A 27,664-nucleotide genomic window follows, 5' to 3' on the forward strand; every position below is an offset into this window, starting at 1 on the left:
TTGTTTTTTTTTAAATATTTTTCTATATAGCTGAAGTAAAACATGATCGTGTTTGTGAACATAATACCTTACACCTCGAATGCACCGCTGGTCAAACTATTACGGTTGTATCGGCGTTGTACGGTCGTCAAACATATACTCTGTGTACCGGTGGACCAATCAATACAGATAACTGCGCAGCTGCTGTTTCCCTATCTGTGGTTCAACAACACTGTGACGGACGTCAAACATGTGATATCCGAGCAAGTAATAGTGTATTTGGTGATCCGTGTTCTGGGACGGTCAAATATCTACAGATACAATACACATGCCGAGGTGAGAAGCCGGGTCTGTTGTCGAGAGTCTGGTTCTATATCAGTATCTTTACTTAGCCAGGGGGAATGAAAGAGAAAATCGTGAAGGCAAAAGAAAAAAAATGGGCAAGGAGCTCGTTTGTCACCTAAATTCATCCAAAGACGAAAATAATTATTTGGTATTTCACACTATTTTGGCACATGATCGGGATCCCGAAAGTTTTATTTTTCCCCCTCCCCCACCAAAAAAGCTGGCAACGCCCCTGTTCTCTATTGTATTGTTTCTTGCTACTCTGCTACTTTTATGATATATACAAGAAATTATGTATACATATAATCCGTTTGCACATCTTTAATCAATAATATGATATTTTAATGGTTTTGAATGTTGTGCTAAAATTATAAACCTAAAGCCATGAGTAAACGCACCAATTGGTAATTTCCTAATTGACTTACAAAACAACTCGTTTTAACTTTTAAGCTCATCAAGATTGTTAATGAACGTGTCAACAACCTGTCACATGTTTTAAATGTTTCCATTTAAAATAATGTGACAGGTTCATGAAACGGTAATTAGTAGGTAATTAGTATTTCTCATTCATTTGGATGAAAAAGTTTCATAGAATTGAGAAAGTGTTAAATTCTCATATTTTTTCCAATTCTCATCTCTTTTAAAGAGTGCATATATATCAAATCAGGATAATGGTTGAAACTTGAACTTTGCGCCCAAAATTTGTATTTTTGTAGTGGGGGCGGATAAAGTAATACACCTATCAATTGGAAAATATCAATTTCACGAACTGTCAATAAAAAATAAAAAATAAATAAATTTAAAATAAATATGTCAAGCCTATATTCCTGCGAGATTCTGTTATGAATCCTAGCCTGGTGCACCTCCTAAGAAGGAATGTTCCTCGACGTTTTCAGCCCAAATGGATCTAGAGGCCATGCTGAACCATGTTTATTTTTTGCCCCGGTGTAAACCCATATGGGTCCCACGATATCAGCTCATATGGGACTCTGATAAGTTTACCAAAACGTAGTCCATTATAGCCCTTTTAATGAGACCCATGTAGTCAGCCCAGACATAACCCTTTCCTTCATTAGCCCCAGGGCCGTTCCGACCATTAGGCTAGGTAAGGCGGTCGCCTAGGGCGGCAAACGCAGCGGGGGGGGGCAAAAAAGCGAAAAAGAATGGAAATGGAGAAAGAAAAGGGAAGAAAAAATGAGGGCGGATAAAAAGAAAAAATGGGAGGAAAAGTAAAAGGGGGCGAAAAGAAAAACAAAAAACGGCGGAAAAGGGGACCTGAGAAAAGAAAAGAAACAGGGCGGCAGGGAGAGGCTTTGCCTAGAGCGGCAAAATCCCTAGGAACGGGCCTGCATCTAGTTTTCTTAGCAAATCTTTTGCTAAGGGTCTGTTTTTGCTGGGTTCTTCTTCTTCTTCGTTCTTCTTCTGTCAACATAACGAGGTATCGTACAATATGATTTGGGCCAGTTTGACCATAGTTGGTCACTAAGACCATTGGACCCTCTTCCGGTCAATAGCCAAAGACGTGATATCAGAAAGACATGCTTCGTATTCAGAATGCAATTCGATGCGTCTGAGGTGCTCTTATGTCCCACAAAAAATAATTTCGAAACGCCATAAACGCTCATTCTAGATCCCTTAAGGTGTTATCTTTTTTCATATTTGCTGTAAAATTAATTTAAGTTACAATGTAATGTAAGGTAAGGTAACGTAACGTAAGTAAGGTGGTCGTTCACTGCTTGCCTTTTAGCCTTTCGAACGGATCCTCCATGTCGTAATAATAAAACAACTTGTCCAATTTTCTCATCCTTCATTAATATATTGTAATGTAACCAACATAGTGACTTACATGACTTTACGTTTATGTTTGTAATATGACATGGAAATAAATTTGATTTGATTTTAAGTAAACCCCTCATTTTTTCATCTGGCACTTAGAATACCTGGCCTTTAATACCTGACCTTGACCATGAATCGAAAATAATAACATCACAAATGGATTCTATACACAACATTGTGTACTTGCAATACATTATTAATTCTAAATCACAATCACTTTGTTGATCATAGCAAGTAACCTTGCCACAAAACAGGATTTTGTTATCCAGTTCTGTCATGTCAAATAAACAATGTTTTAGGACAGACTTGTCAGAGTCTAAAAAGTTATTTTTTATTGTTATTATTATAATGTATTATTATATAGAAAAATATCTTTGTACAAAACCAATTTTTTTTACTTACTTTTGACGGAATGATGGATGAACCAATGAGGGCAAATGTATATTCATATAGAATTTTGTAGGTGACCTCAGAACCAAAGTAAGATTTACACAATTAGGCCAATCAAATTATGAAATCACCCACCACTAATTGCAACAGAAACCATTTCGCATGCGTCCATATCCCAAAAGCTAACACAAGCTAAAAACCATAACATTGTATTTATCTCGTCATAAGAATTCAGAAAAAGTATAGTTTGAAGTACAAAGTACATTTCTTGAGTTATAGGAGAAAAGGTCAAATGTAAAAAAATTGGGAGACAAAAAATAGATTTTGATTTTTTTTTAAATGTCAATGAAGATTAAATTCCATTGAACTGTGTTGACCTTGAACTATTTTGTGATGTTACCTATATAACAAAACATCCAAAACAATGCAACTTTTATCATTTTGACTGTTTTTTGCCAAAGGAACAATTTGAGACCAGTTGGATTAAAATTGTATCATATTTTTATTATAAACGCCCGTGAGTCCCAAAATTTTGACCTTTGACCTTTTCGCCAAATTATGCAAATTAGGCACTGTTCCACTTTGGGGATTTTGGGGGACTTTTGATGTGTTATTAAATATGCTTTTCTGAAATGAATGGTGCTTAAGTGGGCTCTGTTGCAATTAGTGGTGGGTTAACCCCTTGTTTTTCTTAATTTGATTGGCCTACATTCTGAGTAAATGTTTTTGAGCATTTTAAAGAAAATATTTAATATGATTACAGTTCTTATCTGCTGCTATCTTTTCTTTGCTATAAAGCAAAGGTTTTTTTGTTTGTTTGGGTGTTTTTTTGGTTTTTGGTTTTGTTATTTTTTTTTTTTTTGCTTTTTTTTTTTTTTGTCTTTTTTTTTTGGTTTCTTTTTTTTTCGTTTTTGTTTTTGTATTTTAGTGAACCAGCTTGTTTCTCATTTATATCATTCTCAATTTGGCGAGCATTTGTTTGGCCTAGAGAATACTACCGGCTTTTAAAATGACGATCATTACATTACAGGCATTGCCGATGACAGTAATGTCCCAGATTCTGGAGAGAGAAATATAGAGTTCGTTCTAGCTGATGTAGACTGTACTGGTTCAGAGTCCTCCATTTTGAAGTGTGGATTGAATGGATGGCGAGTTGACGATTGTGACAGTACACAGCCCGTTTATGTAGTGTGTTCGGAAAGTAAGAAGAAACTTATTACTTATCAAATAACTATAAACCAAAAAGGTCTTATATCAAATAATTTATTTCAATAATATACAGTAAACAGAATCATTAGGTTATGGCAATCATGGCTACGAGTTTCTGTACATAATCCTATACATTCGAAAGTCATGACCCAACGTTGTCACAACGTCATTAAACGTGACAACGTTAACGTTGTCGCAACTTGGTGAACTTGTTAAAACGTTGCTACAACGTTTTACTACGTTGAGAATGGCTGTGAGTAATTGAGTAAATTGATTTTCAATTAAGCCGATTTAGCTCAGGTGGGTTAATTTGCATAGGTGCCTTGGTAATCAAGTCAGTTTTAGGGGTTTCCAGGTTTTCCATATGAGACATCTGATATAGACACGACTAGAAGGGAATGAAAAAAAATCTGTTTTACTCCGTAAATGTTAATTGATAGAAACAACGAAAACAAGTGCCGGAACAGACTCCGGCACTGCTCCGTAAATAAATCTGGTGTTAACATTACACAGCACAAACTTTTTTTTACAGTGTAGTGATACATTGATAACTGCCAGTAGGCTAAAAGCAGTCGTGTTATTTGCATAAATCAAATGTGTTATTTTTCGATTCAAACTAATGTTGACATGTTTGTTTATTTTAGTTGATGTTACACCTCCAGTAATCTATACCTGTCCACGTGACATGAACGTGACAGTAGAAGTTAGTAGTATGAGCAAGCCTGTGTTTTGGATGGAACCTTGGGCTGTGGATGATACAGGAATCACTACGCTACTTACCAGTAGCCACTCCCCAGGGATCTCGGTCAATGAGGGCACAACACGTGTGACGTACCTGTTTATAAATGCGGCAAATTTAATTGCAGGATGCACTTTTGACATCAACGGTATACCAGGTGAGGTTTTGTACTGATATTATACACATATTACTGGCTAGTATGTGTGTGATGGTTGAAATATAATTACGAGGTAAAACATGGATAGTTGCATTATTCTTGGTTTATGAAATTTTAACAACATATTGCAGCCAAATGTATGTGTGTATGTAGGTGTGTAATTCAGGCGATGACGAATGTGTTTCCTCTTATCACACTGCTTATTCACTTCTTAACTAGTTAATGTAGTTCTCATGAACCTCCACTTGAATTAATCAAATGAGAAGGATTAATTTTGACAAGAAATTACTATACTAAGTTTTTATTGTCGCATCAATGATACAATCTTCACATACATTTTGTCCACCAGCAGGGCCGGTCTGTGGATTATTTTTTTCAAAGATATGCATTTTTAATCATCAATAACATGGTATTTACTGTTTTTCTTGATGATTCATAGTCGACTTAACTCCACCGACCATTACACGATGTCCATCCGATATCTACATTCCCATATACAGCGCAATCTTATCGGTCCCCGTGTCTTGGAGTGAACCGTCTGCCTCTGATATATCTAATGTGACCTTAGTCAGGAACACCGCAAAATCAGGGTATTCTTTTAGCGTAGGATCGACACTGGTTGTGTATGATTTTATGGACGGGTATTCCAACCACGCTTATTGCAACTTTACTGTCTGCGTATTTGTAGGTATGTTTTTTTTTTTGTTAAAATAAGCCTGTTTAATTATCATGTAGTGTGCATGTCGTAAATGGTGTCTAGGTTTTGCAGATCTTATGTCAGTATATTCTACAGAATGTAAAATTGTTTTTATTAAATCGTTGATAATATTTTCTATTTTTATTTTTCTGACGAAAAACAATACCGGTACTTCAAAATAATTCCACTATACGTACAATTACTGTATTATTGTACATTTTAGTGGTACCTTTGAACTCTTTAACGACTATTCCTGAGAGCCCACGTACTTTCGAAATGTAGAAAATATTTAATTTAAATTCTAAATATGAATGATGTGACTAATAATATGTAAGTAAAGATTATTGATGAAGGTTATCGGAACTGTTCTTTCTTACTTGTGAATCAGGTGGCTCAGAACAAAGCTACTTTCCACCATGTTCAGGAGACCAATCGTTGGTTATGAACTGCCCAACTAACATCGCTACAGCCGTGGAACTTGGAACCCAAGGAACGCCTGTGTATTGGCAAGATCCAAGGGTAACTAGTCCTACTGGAAATGGTACACTCATTGCACAGACGCATGCATCTGGAAATGTGTTCCCTGTTGGCAGGACTACTGTTAGCTATATATTCGCCGATGTCTATAGACAACTCATGACTTGCTCGTTCATTGTGACTGGAACCTCGGGTATTGTTTTTCATTCCATCTAATTCACACTAATGTCTTGTGAATAAGTAAAACACATAAATCAAGCTTCTTACATAAAATACCATCCAGACTTTATAAACATGACGAACCGTAGGGACAAATGATATCAATCGAATAGGGAAAGAAAGTCTGGATAGTTCCAACATGTCTTAATCAACATTCAATAGTAAATGTTTGGTGGTTGTGAGTAATCGTATGCTATTAGCACTGGTAGATTTAGTATTTATTAACAATATGGTCCTACTATTGTTTTCCAGTCGACACTACGCCACCAGTGGTATACCAATGTCATTCCAATATCATCCAGGATGCTATTCAATCTGGTTTAGGTTCACTCGTTTACTGGAATGAACCTTTTGCGATTGATGTCGGTGGCACGGTGGAAGTCAGTCAGTCCCACCATCCCCGTACGGTATTTCCGCCTGGTATTACGACGGTGCGGTATAATTTTACAGATGGGAGTGACAACATTGCACCATGTGTGTTTAACGTGACTGTTGCAGAAGGTATTTATCTGGTCGATGTGTGGTATTGACCCATCTGATATTCAATAGTGTACACGGCAGGGAAGGGATGGGTCGATCACGATTATTTTTAAACGCTTAACAATGACACTCTCGGTAGTCATGGTAGTGATCCGCCGTTGATGCGAAGCCTTGTATACACATCTTTTCCCAATCACTTTTGCTCGTTTCATCATGTTAATCGGATTTGTCTAACTGCACCCCTAAACGATCAGCAATAATGTATAGGCCAATCATAATCTCATTTTATTTCATAAATCCTGTAAATAACCCGCCCTTTTAAGTGTACTATCCGCGTGTCGACAGCTAGCGTTAGTCCTGGGCGTAAGTCCGTACCTTACAAAGAGATTGCGTTCCCGTCTGCTATTTGTACACACATCTATGCTTCTTCCAAAAATGCACACATCTGAATTTGGTGTTCTGATTCGGCAAATCACTGGCAATTCCCCAATTATTCAAAGTACCGTAATATTTTAATGAGAAATCCACTCTCTGTTAAAAAGAAGACGTGTATTAATTTTTCATTCCAAACTTTGTATCATATCTACAGCAGATACCACCACTCCATCAAGGCAAGGCTTACATGTTTTCAATTGCCCGACAAATATTAATGTTACTGTTGAGACTGGGACATATGGTACCAGAGTGATGTGGTCAGAACCTGTTGCTAATAGCGCATCTGGAAACGTATCCCTCGTGTGGCAGTCGCATGCTTCAGGAGATATTTTTGGAATTAGTAAAACACACGTGGAGTATAACTTTATTGATGGGGATGGCAATGCGGCTCATTGCCGATTTGCTGTTGCTGTAACCATGGGTACAATTATATAAGTTAATTTAACAATCCTATAATCAGTTGGTGCAAGTACATCCTATTAAATTGCATAATTTAATGATTTCGTGGAATACATTGATACACTTTCACTTTTATTCATAAGCGGGAGATAATATAGAACCCGACATTGAATCTTATGATTATTACCAAGATCAAAAACGTATATAGAATGTGTGTTCAAAATCACTGAATACAATATGCTGTCATATTTCTACACGATCTTGAAAAAAAGCCTAATATGACTTCGATCCCTTCCTTTAACACAATTAATGCGCCATAACGAATTCTTTGTTTGTTTCGTTAAAAGTGGATACAAGACCGCCAGAAGTTAGTTTATGCCCAAGAAATCAGACCGTCAAAATCGAATTGGGTAACAAGTCGACTACTTATGAGTGGATTGAACCAGTTGCATTCGATGTCTTGGGTGGGATTGAAACAATAAGGAGCCACATACCCGGAGCGGAATTCCCTCTTGGCTTAACACGTGTATACTACCAATTTATTGACGGAGCAGGAAATAACAGCACGTGTGAATTTTACATTAATGTAACGGAAGGTAATAATCTCCTCCGTTGCGGAGGTACTCTATGGGTACAATTCATACTACTCATTGATCCCTATAGCCCATCATCTACGCACTTGTCGTCTGTTGCTCTCCATGGACACCAGTGTACTCTTATGTAATGGGTAAAAAGACAATCAAGAATCTTAAATGGGATACACTCTGTAATGAAAAATAACTAGATAATAAGGTAAAGGGTTCCTGCAACTTGACAGGTGACTTTCCTTTGATTGAGGCAACGGTTGTTTGTCTTAAACCGACGTAAATATAAAATATGAGGATGATAAATGGATAAACTACGTCGAACATTCTCGAAGAAATTTGCAGTCTTGACCCTAGTGTAAAATAACAGCCTAGATGTCGGCGTGTCAACATAAAAACATTAATTCTGATGTCCCTCTTTTCTTATGCATTTGTAGTCGACACAACTCCTCCAACCATTCAGAATTGCCCTCGTAACATCTCTCATCAACGCGAGCTAGGTGCTCCAATGCCATCTGTGACCTGGGAGGTTCCGACAGCTTCTGATCTTTCAGGATACCTAAATACGACCTCGTCGCACTCACCGGGCACAATGTTCCAGGTTAACACGACGGTGGTTACGTACAAATTTGAAGACGCTGCTCATAATATAGCTACGTGTCAATTTGAGGTCAACGTACAGGAAGGTAAATCAACTTGGTCTCTGATGTTTGGGGAGGGTGTGAGATGCAGTTTGATGCGTGTGGGGTGAATGTAGGGGTGTGTTTTGTGTGTATTGGAGATAGCGGTGTACCTCTTTGGATGTGTGGGGCGGGTGAGGGGTGTGTGTGGGGGTGTGTGTGAAAGAAAGAGAGAGAGAGAGAGAGGTGTAGGGTGTGTTGCAGCAAAGTGTTCTGAAGTTTGAGGAGGATGTTGCAAGGAAAGTAATGGTAATGTTTTATTCGTCTTCTTTCAATCATTTCGTTTGTGCTTTTCAGTGGATACCCGTCCACCAAGGATAGAAAACTGCCCAGCTAATATCACCAATAGTGTCGAGCTAGGATCATCGGGTACGCCAATACAGTGGACAGAGCCTATTGCTTCAGACCCATCTAATGTGGTGAATAGAGTGCTACGAACTCAGACGCCTGGCGATACATTTATCAGCGGAACTCACGTCGTGACATACTTGTATGTCGATGCATCCCCCAATATGGCGAGTTGTGAATTTGGAATCCGTATCAATGCAGGTAGTTGTTTTTTTAAATCTTTTTATCAAAATTGGAGGCAATTTCTGTACAACACTGTGAATATTGGACACTACTTTTTTGTGTTCAGTTGGCAAGACACCGTTAATGATTTCATAATACCCACACCACATCGCCACACCGGCGCCGCGTAATCTTGAGAAATAACTCTAATAAATAAATAATTATCATTTCATTTCCCGGGTTTCATTTTCAGTTGACACGAAACCACCAATGATTTCACAATGCCCAAGACATATCGAAACAACGGCTTCGCGAGATGGTAAACTTATTTGGTGGTCAGCCCCAACAGCTTGGGATATGTCCGGTTATGTCACTACCATAGCTACCGGTACCCGCGGAGGTCCAGGCTCTAGATTCCCTCTGGGACTATCCACAGTGCGGTATCAGTTTACTGACCCGACTGGAAACATGGCTGAATGTTCATTTGATGTTAGTATAACGGAATGTAAGTATCAGCCGAAGACAAAATCATCTCACTTCTAACTTTGTTGTAAAACACAAAAAAGTAGTGAATTGTAAATATGAACCTTTTATTGGAATATATTATGTTTCCCAGATCATTGCGAGAACATGGTGAATATGTGTTTTAGTTGGTGTTCGCGAAATATGTCCCCAGGATCCATATGCACAAAATGTATAATTATTAAATTAAAGGACGCGCCATCAGTTGTGTGACCAGAAAAAGTGGGCCATTTTTCATTAGCCAAGCCTCTAATACCCGCTCATCATATGCCACAATGAACGTCCAGCAGTACATTTACGTCACACTTGGTATAATGCTCATTAGGTATTTACGGAGGGGACGAGGTTAATCGCTCCCTTCAGACACTGAACGTACCCCTGCCTCCATCTTAATTCTTTTATTATTGAAAGTTAAATTGCGCATATAAAAACGATCATGCAGAGCATTCCACGTCACTCACGGACATCCTTATCATCATCATCTCTTTTACCATTGTCCTCTCGGAATATGAACCCGATTCTCTTACAAAAACTTATTTTATGTAGCCCCAGTTGTACTGAATTGTCCGTCAAACAAAAGACGAACGATACAATTCGGAGACTACGGCACAACAGTCACGTGGACTGAACCAACTTCAACAGCACGTCTTCTACACAAATCTCATTCGCCGGAAGCCTACTTTTCAGTAGGAAAAACATTGGTGTCATACGTTTACTTCAACATGTCAACCCACGCTGTGGCTAACTGCTCCTTTGATGTTACAATAACAACTGGTAAGGTATCATCAATATTGATCATCTTTAACCGGTACCTTTAATAGCCGGAAATTGTTCGTTTCTTTCTTATTGAGAAATCTCTGGAAGTAGCTAAACCCAAAGGCAACCATTTTAAAACTTTGCATTGGGGATTTTACGGGACAAAATAATATTGCAAATAGTTAGAAAATAAGCTAGAGTTACACATATCCATTCCAATCGTTAAATGTAATTTAAACTTTAAAAATGTTGAAATATACCAGTAAAATGTGACACAAGGCAGCTATTGGATTTAGCGCTTTTTAGAAACAAACTCTTCAATATTTGTCCAAATTGGCCTATGCCTTCACATGGAAGCAGGTGCATTCACTTGTATCTGTTTTGGATCATAGTCATAAGCCAATCGGAACCAATCGCTTTATGATGTTTTGTCATTCTTTGTCACGTTCATAATGGGCGTGAACAATAAGTTTTAACATGCTCTATGGTCAAAACAGCACAGCTAAACACAACCCCCAATTTTCCTAATTACGTTATTGAACTCTACGTGCTTCTCCTTTGACAGAGGACACGAAACCTCCTATCATATTCCAATGCCCGTCTGACATAGAGCGTATAGCAACATCGCATACGGCAGGTACTATGGTCGTGACTTGGACTGAACCAACTGCAACTGATTACTCAAACTACACCTACACACAATCTCATACTCCGGGATCTTCGTTCCCTATTGGTGTGACCAGAGTAAGCTATACATTTACTGATGGAAGTGTGAACAATAATGGGGCAGCATGTGATTTTACCATCATTATTGAGCCAGGTGAGATGTGTGTGTGTTTATTTGTGAGCTGTTGTGTAGGTATTTGTGCATTTGTCTAACATTGCTTCCGAGGACCTCCTGTACAACAAAGACCTAGATACGCGTCCTTGCCACGTAATATTTCTGACTAATCTGTACCAATAGCTGCGGCTATGTAAGAAGTGAATTGATTCTGATGCCGATATTCTGTGTACAATATCGCTATATTAACCCCCTACTGTATATTTATGTTGGGATGAATGATGCTGGATATAAGGCATTTTGTAACTTTACAGTTGCCATTGAGTCATGTAATTTAAATCGGACTCAAATCAAAAGAGAATGTTTGGATTTTATTACATGCTGTATTTGGGCAATTCCAAGCATCATTCCGCAACGAACCAGGTGAGATGTGTGTGTGTGTGTTTATTTGTGAGCTGTTGTGTAGGTATTGGTGCATTTGCCTAGCATTACTTTCGAGGACGCCAACTTAACAACACGGCAAGGACCTCCTGCACAACAAGGACCCCCGGGGGGTTGGCACTCCAACTTTGGAGGTGACGCCTATGTAGGGCTGTTAAGACTCCTTTTTTCAGCATCGCTCTCACCCAAAGACCCCATATTTGTTTTGCGAACACATGCTCTGTCACCCTAAGACCCCCTATTTTTCCATTTGATCTGTCACCCAAAGACCCTTACAAGTTCAATTTGAACAGCAACTTTCATTTTTCACTAATTTGTTACTTATTTTGAAAAAACAATGAAATTTGAAGCCATTTAGAACTAGAAATTCGGTTTTCGAGGTTTTTGTGGCGCTGTTTCGGCTCTCACCCAAAGATTCCATTTAAAAAAAGGTCATGTTCTCACCCAATGACCCCATATTTTTTACATTTTTCTCTCACCGAATGCCCCTTAGTGCGAAAGTGCCAGCCCTACACCTATATCCATTTCATATTGAAGTGCCCCCCCCGGCAAGGACCTAGATACACGTCCTTGCAACGTAATATCTCTAAAACCTTGCATGATCTGTGCTGCGGCTGTGGAGGAAGTGAATTGATTCTGATGCCGATTTTTTTTTCATTTCATTCAGCTGCGAAGCAGGCGACTACAAAGTTTCTCCATGTACTACGATCTGAAGCCAAAGTGGCAATGGCATCTGGCAGTAGAAAGTTGTCGAAATCCCCCAACAGTTTTTGCACATAAGACAAGTAGGATGTTCTTTGCCTTCCAGGTCTTCTTTTACCATGTAATGGGGTGTAGAGAGCATATCTTCTGCATGGTTCATCTTCCTGCATCCACAGGATATGTCCCAGGAATCGTAGATATTCTACGTACAATAGCGCTATATAAACGCCCTAATGTATATTTATGCTGGGATGAATTCTTGTCATTATGTCGATCGTTTTCATCATCTTATCTTTCATCAATAATTCTATTTTGTATTTTTACAACACTTAGCGAACACATCATCAATCGAAATTACCCGCTGTCCAAAAGACATCACGGAAATGGTAGAATTAGGGACTGTTAACAAGGCAGTGACGTGGATAGAACCAGACACGTATGATCCTCATGGACATGTGACTATCGTCTCGCAATCCCATCATTCAGGCCATGCATTCGAAGTTGGCAAACATCCAGTGACCTACAGATTCAAGAATGATGCTGGCTATGTGGCATTTTGTAGCTTTACAGTTGCCATTTTGTCAGGTAAAGTTAAATCGGAGGAGAATGTTTAGATTTTCCATTATTTTTTACAGGCTGGCACTTCATAGAATTCTATAGGTGGTACTACACCCACTGAACAATTTTGTGACTAATTTTGAATTTTTCTCAAAAAATAACTAGACACTGGCAACAAAAGTTATGTATATTACAGGGGCAAGGGCCAATTACTTCAAGTCCCAGAAATGTCAGTGATTCCAGACAAGTGGTTCATTATATATGTTAAGAAATGAGGTACATTCTAGCGGTACCTCTTTACTTATCATGAATAATGTATCGCTTGTCTTTACTCACTGAAATTCCAGTGTAGTAACTGGATTCCTTACCCATATAACATACATAACTTTTGTTACCAGTGTGTTATTACTTTTTGAGAAAAATGCAAAAATAATCACAAATTTATCAGGGGGTGTAGTACCACCTTAAGTCCTTTTGAGATTCTGTGGTTAAGCCACTTTAGACACGAAGACAAAAAAATATTTCACAGGTAAAATGACAATGATACAGGCTTTCTACTAAGCCAAAATCTTCAGTTTTGAGTAAAAGTAGGACGATGCAGGGAAAGAAAGAAAGAAAGAAAGAAAGAAAGAAAGAAAGAAAGAAAGAAAGAAAGAAAGAAAGAAAGAAAGAAAGAAAGAAAGAGAGAGAGAGAGAGAGAAAGAAAGGAAGAAAGAAAGAAAGAAAGAAAGAAAGAAAGAAAGAAAGAAAGAAAGAAAGAAAGAAAGAAAGAAAGAAAGAAAGAAAGAAAGAAAGAAAGAAAGAAAGAAGACGTAATTGGCATGTTGATTGGCTTTTTATGGCTTAAATTAAGAGGAATTATGAGCAATGTGGAAATGCTTTTAAACGTACATTATTTATTGTTTTTAGTTGATACAATACCGCCAGCGATCCTCGATTGCCCCTCTGATATCACTGCTGAGGTTGAAAAGGGAATATGGGGGAAACCAGTGACGTGGATCGAACCAACCGCTACTGATCTATCTGAGAATGTTAGGCTCTTATCTAGAACACATGTCCCTGGTTCTCTGTTTTATCCTGGCCAATCTCTTGTCACGTATATCTACACAGATCCGTCGCATAATATTGAATCATGTAGCTTCTATATCAACACAACATCAGGTAAAATGAACGTTTGAAATGTCATACCTTTTATCAAATTTTAAACTATCGTAGACCTTCAATACTACGGACTTCCACAAATATGTCGTTTATAGCACTTCGGACATTCACAACTAACCTACCTTGAAACTAGCTTTTTATCTCTGCCAATTGTGGGCATAATATTCCCAGAATAGAAGTTTGTGAAGGGCTATGATATAAAGTCTGCATAAAAAGTAACTCAGCTGTTATAAATACGCCTATAGATTCAGAACTAATAATTGTTTTCACAATATTTCAACAGAGAATCATGATTTATTTACACGAATTTTGATACCCCATTCGTCAAATGTCGTTCAATATTAACAACACAGTAGTGCTTTTACAGAAAAACACTCGAATTTAAAAGTTGCAGTTTACAGCGATCAATGGTTATAATGCCAGCACTGTAAACACGTAAAGCCCGCCATTATCTTCGCGCTTACTTCAAATCAATACAAATAACGGCAACTTTTAAATTGAACAAAATTGGGGTATCAAAATGCGCGTAAATAAATCATCCTTCTTTTTATGTTGAAATATTGTGAAAACAATTATTAATTCTGAATCTATAGGCGTATTTATAACAGCTGAGTTACTTTTTGTGCAGACTTTATATATCACCATTTATTATACACGATTATGAATATCTGTTATACATATAAGATTTTGAGCATTATATGAACATTATACACAAGCATATTAATGATTCGGTCGTCTTCATTGACAGTGGATACTTCACCACCTCTAGTAACCTCATGTCCATACAACATCACCAAAACAGTTCAAGGTACCGAAAAATCAGCTAAAATATATTGGAAAACACCGGAGGCTTTTGACTTATCAGGGGACGAGCTGGCTATAATCGCGTCTTATAATCCGGGAGACGAGTTTTCTGTTGGCACTACCGAAGTCGTCTATAAGTTTACTGATTCAGCACAGAATTCAGCAACTTGTAGTTTTACTGTTATCATTGAGATAGGTAACTGTAACATATTGGGATATTGTATTAAACTTGTCAAAACAATTAGGCTATTAAAGACGAAAGGTTTTTCCGATATTTCAACATTTTTGGTAACTGTTTATTAAAAAGTACATGTATTAAGATTTGTTTTTAAAGAACTTTTTATTATATAACAATAAAATGTCATGAGTTGGATTGCATTGAAAATGGTATATGCAGACGGATCATTTAATGTAAATCTTTTATATCACGGTTCAAATCAAGGAGTCAGCGGATTTCTTGTAATTGACACAAACCAAAATTGTTTAGAATACATGGCATTAAATATTGCTGAATGTAAATAAAAAAAATTAAAACCTTGATTTTGATTAAATTCATCAATTACTTTGATGAACATTATCTGTACCTTTTATCAACAGATAAAATCTTCCCACCAGAATTCAAAAATTGTCCAAAGGTAATAGCCTCAACACCATTAGATTCCGCGCAGGATTGCCAGGCAACGTGGGATGAACCAAAGGCGTCAGATGGCACAGAATTATTCTTTCAGACACACGCACCAGGATTAACTATTCCCAGTGGTTCATCTGTCATGGTAACTTATATCTTCAAGAAGAACAGTGACGTAGCCTCGTGTACATTTACCGTGAATTGTACAAAAGGTTAGTGCCATGTGGTCAGTGTGAGTTGCTTAATTGTTAATTCTGTATTATCAAGAGCTTTGTCATAATCAAACCAAACCATGCATAGAATTCTAATATACACAAGAACCGGTTATTCCTATACCAATGCGTGGCCGCAAACGTCCCGGACTCATTCCAGAACTAATGCAGCATATTTAGCCATTGTCAACATGGGGTCATCGCCAAGAATATTTTCCCCAAATAAAAAAACTAACTCCTCCGCTATGTGGTATTTCACGATATAACGTTAAGGGAAAGAAAAGTGCAAATGTTTTTCGTGTTTCGAATCGGACGAGTGACAAGCTCTAATGACGTCATGATGTAAACAACGTAATCGTCATTAATAATTGATTAGGTAAACCCAAATATGGAGGTATCCAAAAGTATGCTAATTCGTAGTTCAACGAATCAGAATACGATCCTGGTATCCAATTCTATGCAAATGAGTTGAAGGAGGTTACGTGAACATGTACACTAATTCTCATCTAGCTTTACTAAAAGATCTTTGAACCAAACCCACCAACCTCAACATTTGGCATTAAAAATACCACACAGGTATTATCTCCACTCTTACTAGTATTTTTTCGTCGCATTTCAAACGGTACCTTGTAGAGAACATAAAATATTTCTTTTTGGATGAAACACATGACGAGTGATGTGTTTCATATATAAAAGTAAAAGAAGTTGGAGGAATTTCATTCCTACATCCTGAAATTTTCGACAGCCAATCAATAAACATGTAGGATAGAGAGTGCTGGCTCTAACCAATAAAACCAGCCAATCAATGAACATGTAGGATAGAGAGTGCTGGCTCTAACCAATAAAACCAGCCAATCAATGAACATGTAGGATAGAGAGTGCTGGCTCTAACCAATAAAACCAACCAATCAATGAACATGTAGGATAGAGAGTGCTGGCTCTAACCAATAAAACCAGCCAATCAATGAACATGTAGGAAAGAGAGTGCTGGCTCTAACCAATAAAACCAGCCAATCAATGAACATGTAGGATAGAGAGTGCTGGCTCTAACCAATAAAACCAGCCAATCAATGAACATGTAGGATAGAGAGTGCTGGCTCTAACCAATAAAACCAACCAATCAATGAACATGTAGGATAGAGAGTGCTGGCTCTAACCAATAAAACCAGCCAATCAATGAACATGTAGGAAAGAGAGTGCTGGCTCTAACCAATAAAACCAGCCAATCAATGAACATGTAGGATAGAGAGTGCTGGCTCTAACCAATAAAACCAGCCAATCAATGAACATGTAGGATAGAGAGTGCTGGCTCTAACCAATAAAACCAGCCAATCAATGAACATGTAGGATAGAGAGTGCTGGCTCTAACCAATAAAACCAGCCAATCAGTGAACATGTAGGATAGAGAGTGCTGGCTCTAACCAATAAAACCAGCCAATCAATGAACATGTAGGAAAGAGAGTGCTGACTCTAACCAATAAAACCAGCCAATCAATGAACATGTAGGATAGAGAGTGCTGGCTCTAACCAATAAAACCAGCCAATCAATAAACATGTAGGATAGAGAGTGCTGGCTCCAACCAATAAAACCAGCCAATCAGTGAACATGTAGGATAGAGAGTGCTGGCTCTAACCAATAAAACCAGCCAATCAGTGAACATGTAGGATAGAGAGTGCTGGCTCTAACCAATAAAACCAGCCAATCAATGAACATGTAGGATAAAGAGTGCTGGCTCTAACCAATCAAACGACGTCTGTTACGGAGCACTGAATCGTTGAAATAATATCTGCGCACCGACTTCTTTTACATATTTTAGAACTGGTCAATCGTGTCGAACTTCGATGCACTTCGTTGAGACAACAATATTATCCAATCACAATAGTGCAGTGCTGACTTTATACGACGCGCTGAAATTTTGACAATATTTTACCGGAGTGAAATACCAGGTGGCAAACAAACTGAAATTGGCTAAGACTCAACGTTGTAATTTATGTATCAGGCTGTCTGATAGACATAGTTATATCTCGTGGAGACCCCATTATATGCTGCTTACCCTGACGGCTCAATCATGACAAACTAGAGCCTTGTATAATCTACGACAGTCTGCATAGGGCCTGCACTTTGGCTCCACATTTGAAAGGGGCGTGAATTCATTTTTGGATACGCCCCTATTATAATTAGGTAATACTCACACACATGTAGGCCTATATACATGTACCACATGTAGTAAATCTGTCTGCTTTATCTGTATTGTGACGTTCTTAAGCAAATAGTTAAACACGATTTCATCAAACATTATAACAATAGCTCTTTTACAGTGTGCAATCATCCCGGGCAATAATTGGGCAATAATAGAGGATGTGCGTGAAATTATTGATTGGCTCCATACAAAGGATTTGAACCGGTGTCCTTCACCGTAATCATGGCGCAATGCAGTGCATTCAATCAAACGTTGTCGTCAACCTATTTGATCGTATAGTGCATTTGTTATGTGTGTGTGCTGTCGCGGTAGATTGCAATAGCTTGTAATCATGGTTTTGTTGAATGAATTTGAGTACTCCGCCATATTTACAGTATGATACGTCATAATCTAGGTGATTATTTGCATTGGATGTCTTGAATACGCTGGCGAAGTTGTGTAATAATCGGATTAATGCTATAACAGTAGATGAATACAAGGTTTGAATATATCGCGTTGCAAAGCCCCATTCAGTGATCCCAGCGAAAGTGAAAAAAAAATCAAATTGTTACTTTTATAAATTTTTTTAATGAAAAAAATGGGCAAAAAACCCAAGAAAACGGCAGTATCGACGAAGTTGAAGTCCCATTGAAATACATGTAGCTAATTTATATATAGGCCTATTGTCAGTATATAAATTACAGATTCACGTAAATGCATTATTTTTGTCTTAAATAGGCCTACTCGGCTTTCGGCTGAACCACTAGCAGAAGATACCAAATTGATGTTTTATGACCTTTAAAATTCTTTTGTTGCGAGTGACATGGTCAGTTCAATTCACGCCGAGTGTCCTTGACAGGTTTGACTCTGCTTCAGTGGTCATGAAAGAATTCAAAAGATAACCTCTGCCCCACCAATCCCAAGCAATTGTCTGAAACTGCTCTTCGGATGATGTATCATAAGAACTCAGTCGTCAAATGATGATAGTCATATAATGACCAAAAGATTATTACTGACTATATCATTGAAGACTGAGTTCCGCAGTCTAGTACAAAATCTGAATTTTGATGATTTTTACGATCGTCCGGATGAAAAAATCACTGAATGGGCCGTTAGTACCCTCCTCTCCTTACCCTGGCAATATGAATCAAAGAAAAATAAAGAAAAATTAAATAAAACGAGAAAAAAGTCAAAGAAAAGAAAGAATAAAAGAAAAACAAATATGAAAAGTTCGAACAATATTTGGTTTATAAAATTAATGTGACCGTGATGAGGCTCGAACTCACCACCTTCCGATTTAAAGTTCGAAGCGCTCGTGTACCAAATTCTGATGCCTTACCAAGTGAGCTGTGCTCCTGAGATACGAAATAAAAATAAAATAATACACTGTATACCTGCTTGTGTCGGTAATTGATTTGCTCTAATTCCATAATGGTACAGTGCAACAGAGCAAAAATGCCCAAAATTTAAAAGCTATATAATTTATGAAAAATATACACTACACATAAAAATACTAATACAAGGGAATTTCAACATAAGAATCCAAATAATTAAGTACCAACATGCACAGCTTTGTCCTTATATCACATTTGGGTTTTTAACAAAATGTTATCAAACCTCTACTGTGATTGGCAGCTGCACAAGGCATCTCTTTGATAGCTGATAATGGCCATCCATTCAGCAAGTGGCTACTAACTGACCTTGACAGGCTTGAATGAGCACTGTCATCTGCTACAAAACCATCACACTCTAGGACCTGGTCACTCCATGATCCAACAGAGAGCACAGTACTTTGACAATGGAGTGAAATTATTGATTAAAAGTACAGCTCCTATGCGTGTAAAGCAAAAAAATGGAATAGAATGTTTGGAATCATGTAACTAAAATACTAAATGCATTCTGCAAAATGTGCTCTGACCAATATATAAAGCATTTCATTAGCTTTAATTTGACATATTGTTTTACATGTTTGGAATTATGGTAAATCATTAAATAAAATATTTATTAATTAATCAATTATGTCAATTAATTAAAAATTTAATGCAAATATGCATATTTTCTCTGACAGAATTGTAGGATTTGACAAGAGCCATCTTTCTTGTAAGTTTGATTCTTATAACATACCGGTATCGTATTGCGTCCCCAGTTATAGTTGCAGAAAAAATACGCGTGCAGGACACACATACGCACACACCCCCACACACCCAGAGGATCGTACCGTTTTACAATCATATAACATTCATTGGCGCTAGTAGTAGTAAATTCCCATTTTCTTTGCTTTACCTCACTTGTTCTGCTCAAAATTAAAAGGGACATATCTGACAGTAAAAGCATTTTTATGGAAATTATGTTTAACTATTTGCTTAAACAGCACAAAACAGATAAAGCAGACAAATTTACTATACATAAGCCTATACATGTATGGTATGCCAGGGACTGTTTAAGAATATATCATTTACTTCGAGGACTGTTATATATCAAAAATGTGAAAATATCAAATTTTAATTATTTGTCATAAAATTTGTATTATATCGTGAATTTCAAACAATGAAATTATTTGATATCAGAAAGACATTCTTCGTATTCATAATGCAATTCGATATGTCTGATGTGCTCTCGTGTCCCACAAAAATACTATCGAAACGCTCAAAACGCTCATTCCAGATCCCTTAATTTGGTTAATTTTTTTTTTTTTTTTCTTTTCTTGTTTTATTTTTTTTCTTTATTTTTCTTTGATTTATATTGTCAGGGTAAGGAGAGTAGGGAACTAAAGGCCCATTCAGTGATTTTTTGATTTTTTTTTCATCCCGACGATCGTAAAAATCATCAAAATTCAGATTTTGGATATTAGACTGCGGAACTCAGTCTTCAATGATAGTCAGTAATTTTATATTTTGGACATTATTATGACTATCATTTGAGGACTGAGTTCTTATGATCCGAGGAGCAGTTTCAGACAATTGCTTGGGATTATTGGGACAGAGGTTATCTTTTGAATTCTTGACCACACAAGCATAGTCAAACCTGTCAAGGACACTCGGCGTGAATTGAAAGACCATGTCACTCGCCACAAAAGAATGTCAAAGGTCATAAAACACCAATTTGGTGTCTTCTGCTATCTAAAGGCGTATGGCTGATTTTGTCCCTTTCGTCATTGTCATAGATGTGCTAACATAGCTTGCCAGTGCAGTGGTTCAGCCGAAAGCCGTGTTTCTAAGACAAAAAATAATGCATTTACGTGAGTCTGTAATTTATATACCGGTACTGACAGTATATAAATTAGCTACATGTATTTGAATGGGGCTTCAACTTCGTCAATACTGTCGTTTTCCTGTTTTGTTTTTTTTGCCATTTGTTTTTCATTAAAAAATTTATAAACGTAACAATTTGATTTTTTTTTTTCACTTTCGCTGGGATCACTGCATGGGACTTTGTAGCGCGGATTATTCAAAACTTGTTTTTACCTACTGCTATATAGTATTAATCCGATTATTACATAACTTTGCCAGCTTATTCAAGACATAGGTTATGTAAGGATAAACTGTACATGGGTATAGAGGCCCTGCATGCTTTTATCGATTGGCTCCAAACAAAGGATTTGAACCGGTGTCCTTCACCGTAATCACGGCGCAGTAGCCAACAGTCCATTCAATCAAATGTTGGCAGTGTGCGAGACGAACGATGTATAAATCTAGAGGTCACATCATCACTTATCATGCTTATTGTTGTCCAATGCATATACTGTGTGTATTGTTCCCGGGATTGTCAATGCAGTCAAGCAAACAGGTATTATATTTTGAAAAGGCCGCTATAGTATATTCACAGGGGTGTCTTGAATGGCCAATCATATGGGACATAATCAAATTGCAGTGACTGCTTCCTTTGTTACCACATGTCAGTCATCTTGTGATTATTGGACCATGTAAACCTGCAAAAAACGAGACAAAGTGCTGGCCCTATGTGTAGTTTAGTGCATAGTTAGAGAAGCCTACTCTCACTTCTCTGGTTAGATCATAGGACTTGTCTTACGAAGCCGTAGTGTTCAAGTCCCAGTACAGCAGGTGCCTTGTTTATCTTGAATAAATGGCCTGTTCCAGTTAAAATCCATACACCCCTATGGAAGACATGAGCTTAATCTCAAACACAGGGTGTGTATAAAATGGAGCCACCACTCATTGGGGGTAAACACATTTGAATTTTACAATTTCTTACTTATTCATTTGTTTGTTTGCAGTTGAGCTATCTAAACAGACCCAGCAGAATGTGGAATTTCCCCTTTCTATTGCCGGAATAGTTATTGCAGCAGTTATCGGCATATGTCTGCTTATTGCTCTGCTGTTCGTGTGCTTCAAAAGGTATGCCTGTTTCTATGTTGTAACTTATGTATCACACTGATGACAAGAACATAAAGGTGGAAATGATCATATAAAATCTTTAAGCTTCTCAACTCCCCATCTCCATGCATGTGCGTGTGCAAAGTCACTGATCATTAATGCTGGGTGGGGGCATCCGTATGAGGCCGAATGCCTAATCTGAGGAGCGGAGCACCGCGGGGGGTAACTTGCCAATAAATATAATTTAACACACTAAATGGATTGGCCAATTAGAACACAGGACAGTAGACACACCTTTGTCGATTCTTTTGGCTTATTGCTTCTTAAAAGGGCATTTCGTGATCCACAGCACTTTTTTTCAAAAAACGTTGAGACGTGTATATCGAAACCTCTGGCTACATTATGTTTACGTACAAAAAATGTCTTGCATATTGATTCGTTTAGCAAAAATATTACAACACATTTTCTAGGTCATAAAAAGAGGAACTGGTGTGAAGTTGCTAGCCTTCTGTTTTTCATCATAAGCCTCCCATATTATACACGAATCCGACTTGGACATTCCTACACCTCACTAGCGGCCATAGCTGGGGCCATATATCCATTTTACGCGACGCCAGTATCACAGACTTGCAGCGTTTATCGCTCCCGTGACGCGGCGCAAGTGCTACGCGCTCCGATGCGCTCGCGATAGTTGGCGTCTTGGATCGCAATCCAAACGAACTAAGCTAGTTTGGCGCGGATGGCCCCAGCTATTGCCGACTTAATCCTAACCATTACTTGGCTCGTCGGATTCGTCTATAGTTTAACATTTCATATGACTGACATTGCAGTATCTGCTGTAATGCAATTTTGCATCTATCGATTTCAATTTAATTCAACAATCCCTGTCTTTTTTAGTTCAGATCGTAATGTAGCTGTAATCTTATGTACATCTATTAATCTAATTTGTTGTGATTCGTGTCATTGTTTTCTAGCAAATACAGGAACGGTCAATTGGAATTTCCAAACCTACTTTCAGCTACAGTCACTGAAAACCGATTTGCTATGGATGATAAAGGAATGACGTCACTTCCAGGAAATGACAGCGATTTATAAGCAGTGATGCCAAAAGACGCCAGCCCTATCAATGACGTCAAAATATGTTACATAAACTATTCGCGGTTGTTTGTTGGCATGTAGAACTGTATTTATTTTAAACAAAAATGAACACTGATGGCGCTATTTATCTTAAATCTTGTTTGCATCTTTACAAGGGGTAGACATTTTTTATTTCTATTGGCCTTTCTAAATGAGTAACAAATAGCAAGGAAATTATCTTAAAAAATTATTATGAAATTAAAGGAATAATTCATATTATTGGGCTAAATTACATTTAAAATTTATCACATCAAACAACCGTGTATTAGATGTCATGACCAATTCCAGGAATAATGTCAAATGTAGACCAACTGACAACTTGTCACTTTCGTTATATTGACCATTAGTATAATTATATTATAGAGCAATACTACTCAGAATGTAATATTAATTAACAGCGGGTGTTCTTCCAATGTATTTGAATAGGAAGAATTCTTCCATTGATGTAAAATAAGTTACTTGTCGCAAGTTAATAATATTATGGTTAGAGTTTCCGTAGATAAATATTTTTTTCCGTAGATAGATATTTTTGAAATTACGTTTTGATGATATTGTGAAGAAATTAAGATTACATAATATTTAATAAATTTGCAATGCACACATTTCTATCAAAATTGCGGTCAAAAATACTATTCCAATTCAAAATTACTAAGACTTGTAAAATCTTGACTGTATTACGGGAACATTGAGATCAATACTAAAAAATGTATAATGGGGCCAAAAGTTATTGTTCTATCATGCTGCAATATACCTCAAATTATTCCTCTCATTGCTAGGAATAAAAATGAAATCAATTGTCATATTGCACTAGGGTGTTTAGTTCAGGAGTTATATAGTAATTAATGTCAAATATCTCATGCACAGAAGCCAAATTTTCAAAATGCACCGATTCAATCGAAATTGGTCTTAAATTACTCCTCTTGGTAAACCAAATAGGAAACTAATTTATTTGAGAAATGTATAACCTCAGAATCGGATGAAATCATGGGTCAAATATTATGCTTGTAGAGGGGCATAACAATACAAAATTGCACTAAAATTGTGAATTAGGTATGTTTGAGATTAATGAGAGTTAAGGAGAGTAATTTTAAGATCAGTTCGATGAATTCGGATCATTTTTAAATTTGACCTCTGTGTTTGAAATTGAATAACCCCTAAACTAAGCACCGTAGAAAATATGGCAATTGACTTTTTTGTTCCCTGTGATGAGAGGCCCAATTTGAGATACATTACAACATGATGGGATTAATTTTTTATTTTTTGGTCCCACTGTGACCTTTGACCCCTCGTGGGAACCACAGGGCCATAGCAAAAATGGAACCAATCAATTTTTTATCAATTCAGGTTTTTAGATGAAAAAAATATTGGTTCCACTAATGTAGGAAAGTAAAATCCCAAACCCATGGCGTCACGTACTTTATAACATGACACCCTGACATAATTTACTACCCTTATACTATAGACTAGCCAAATTAAGAAAAATAAGGAGCTAACTCACCACTAATTGCAACAAAATCCATTTAATCACCATTCATTTCAGAAAAGCATATTTAATAACACATCAAAAGTCCCAGTAGTGGAACAGTGCCTAATTTGCATAAATCCAAAATAGCCGCTTATACAGAGGTGAAATTTCAAAGTTAGTCAAATCTTGTTAACAACAATACAAATGTATTGCTATCATCAGAAGGATTCAGAAAAAGTATAGTTTGACCGGTATCCGAGGTAAAGGTCGTGAGTTATAGGCAAAAAGGTCAAAGGTCAAATGTTGGGCCCACGGGCGTTTACAATTGAAATATGGCCCAACTGGTCTCAAATTGTCCCTGTGGCAAATATATATAAATCGAAATGATAAAAGTTGCATTGTTTTGTTACATAGGTAACACCACAAAATAGGTCAAAGTCAGCACGGCTCAATGGGATTTGATCTTCTTTGCCATGTTACCAAGTAACAAACCACCTGAGATATGGCAAACTATTCCTTTTATAAAATTTTTCATTTTTGGCCTCCTGTGGAATCTAAATTTTGACATTTGACCTTTCCCCCATAACTCAAGAAATATACATCGGAGATAGGTCAAACTATACTTTTCCTGAAACCTTATGACGAGAGCAAAAACACGGCATGGTTTTTAGCAAAATTTGACCAAATTTGAAATTTCACCCGTGTATAAGCGGCCATTTTTTATTTAAGCAAAATAGGCACTGTTCCACTACTTGGATTTTTGGGAGACTTTTGATATGTTTTTGTGTGAGCTTTTGGGAGATGGACGCATGCAAAATGGATTCTGTTGCAATTAGTGGTGGGTAATGTTTTATTTGACTAACCTATTACCCCAAAACCATGTTGATGGCTGAAATTGGAGGGTACATACTACAGTTACCATGGTTACATATGCAGTCATAATATAAATATATTGGCAAGAAAAACGGCAGAGCAAGCTTCTCGTGATTAATATTGTACTAGAGACATGTTTTCATCCTAGGAGGTGAGGGGTCAATACATTTGTATGAACAATATCCCTGCTCTGGACCCCCTAGTGTGAATGTGTAATAGTGAAGGAATGCGTGTTTCGTTTTATTGTAAAATCCCATCGGTACTTATTTATACAGGGTGTATCAAAATGATTGATACCCGTCAGCTACCAGTGATTATGGACAAGACTGCCACATTAAAAATGCAAAGTAGGAGCTATTATAAACGAATGACATAATGCATTACGTTCATAAACCTATACATCCTGGGCATTTCAAGAGGATCCAATGTTACATATTGAAGAAGCAGCCTTGTCAGTACTAAAACCTGATGGGTACCAAACATTTTGATACAGCTTGTAATAGTTTCTTTTTTCTTATAATTACCGGAATATATAAAACCAAGGGGAATGTTTAATAATTTCAGGCGTGTGGGTGGCTGGAACCATTTTTTTCCATTGTGAGCCATGTACACTTACAAATTGCAATGTATTTGTTATTATTATTCATATCAACCTTTTGAGTGATACAATAAATCTGCGAAGAGTTGAGATTTTATATTTAAAGCCGTTGTTGATTTAATAGCCCGGGCGAGCAATGAAAGCCTAATGAAATACCTTGCGACGTACGTTGCCAACAAAGATCGCATTGAAAAAAACACACCGACGGGTCGCGGATATAGGGCACAGCTCGCTGACGGCTGCAAAAAAAAGAATACGGCAACTGTAAGTTGAAAGTTCATCCAATATCCTGTCGATTTCACATTACGTATTAGATGACAATATATTTTACATGAAATGAGTAAAGCTTAAGCTAATCAATGGGATTGAATGTGTTCAATGTGTTGACATCATGCGCGTATTTCAGTGTTTACAATGGCGGAAATGCAGAGTGGAAGAAAAATGGTTTAATTTGTTTCTACAAGGTATCTGCAAAATGGTGGTGGGATAATGCACACCGACACCGCCTGGCTAATAATTATTTGGTGGAGCAGACACTAAAATGAATACACGGGATCGATACACGTGAATTGCTATGCACGATTTTGATATCAGACGAAAATCTTCGAATACTGGGTTAGAAATTGATGAATATCTCCCGCAAATGAATTTTTCTCAAGAAACCAGATGTGGTCTCATACACTTGAAAATACGTGTTGAACAGATATGATAGTCGCTAGAATGCGCTTTGAACATTGGCCATGCGCTTTGAACTCAAAATCTGACCATTTTATATTGCGTTGGTCCTATGGACTATAGCGTGTAGTACAGCTGCACTCACTGTAGGCAGTATAAAGTCGATGACCATTGACCTCAATGGGGTATACAAGCTTATTCACGCACAACCAAGATCAATTACCCGGCTTTTGTGAGTAGCCTTAGTTATGTCCCTCGACTAATTATTAGTTTTAAAGAGCTTTAAAGGTTTGAACCAAATGGCTAATCGTGGCTGTGGATTCAACCTACCATGGCGATTCCTGCCATGAAGATATAGGGTCGATGACACTGTGTAATGATTCATGGATGTGTCGGGTGGAAGAAATTACCAGCCATAGAAGACAAAGGTCGGTCAAGGTCTTGGGGACTCAAAACAAAGAAAGGGTGCTACGTAGGCACCAGGTGACCTTGAATCACACCAAACACCATTAGAAATAGTTAGAGGACATATCCCATTCACCCTTGTATGGTGAATTGACTACATAATAATCACACACTCAAGGGTATAGGCCAACTGCACGTATCCAAAGCCGTATCTTGCTAAACAGATGTATTTAGGCCAAAATATCACAATTAATATTGAGATGAATTATGTTTTCTTCATATTTCATGCAAAAAAA

The 27,664-nt window shown here is 37.4% G+C and overlaps 2 protein-coding genes across 2 annotated transcripts in view; both read left to right on the forward strand.

Moving 5' to 3' along the window:
• The window catches only part of LOC140162836 (uncharacterized), a 52,147-nt gene extending 28,399 nt beyond the window's left edge, over positions 1-23,748 (forward strand). Inside the window, exons 19-37 of the mRNA XM_072186147.1 lie at positions 31-315; positions 3,581-3,751; positions 4,404-4,655; positions 5,095-5,343; positions 5,741-6,022; positions 6,301-6,549; positions 7,118-7,384; positions 7,710-7,958; positions 8,384-8,632; positions 8,924-9,175; positions 9,390-9,641; positions 10,205-10,432; positions 10,980-11,234; positions 12,672-12,923; positions 13,806-14,057; positions 14,806-15,057; positions 15,459-15,701; positions 22,116-22,236; positions 23,190-23,748. Of these exons, the coding sequence (XP_072042248.1) occupies positions 31-315; positions 3,581-3,751; positions 4,404-4,655; positions 5,095-5,343; positions 5,741-6,022; positions 6,301-6,549; positions 7,118-7,384; positions 7,710-7,958; positions 8,384-8,632; positions 8,924-9,175; positions 9,390-9,641; positions 10,205-10,432; positions 10,980-11,234; positions 12,672-12,923; positions 13,806-14,057; positions 14,806-15,057; positions 15,459-15,701; positions 22,116-22,236; positions 23,190-23,310 (4,481 nt within the window). The 3' untranslated portion in view covers positions 23,311-23,748. The remainder of the gene's footprint in view (positions 1-30; positions 316-3,580; positions 3,752-4,403; positions 4,656-5,094; positions 5,344-5,740; positions 6,023-6,300; positions 6,550-7,117; positions 7,385-7,709; positions 7,959-8,383; positions 8,633-8,923; positions 9,176-9,389; positions 9,642-10,204; positions 10,433-10,979; positions 11,235-12,671; positions 12,924-13,805; positions 14,058-14,805; positions 15,058-15,458; positions 15,702-22,115; positions 22,237-23,189) is intronic.
• Positions 23,749-24,202: 454 nt separating this feature from the next.
• LOC140161851 (scavenger receptor cysteine-rich domain superfamily protein-like) overlaps positions 24,203-27,664 on the forward strand; it is a 30,959-nt gene continuing 27,497 nt past the window's right edge. The window contains exon 1 of the mRNA XM_072185146.1: positions 24,203-26,552. The gene's annotated coding sequence lies outside the window, so the exon portion shown is untranslated. The remainder of the gene's footprint in view (positions 26,553-27,664) is intronic.

The sequence above is a fragment of the Amphiura filiformis genome, chromosome 10 (assembly GCF_039555335.1).
Source record: "Amphiura filiformis chromosome 10, Afil_fr2py, whole genome shotgun sequence".
Lineage (NCBI taxonomy): Eukaryota > Metazoa > Echinodermata > Ophiuroidea > Amphilepidida > Amphiuridae > Amphiura > Amphiura filiformis.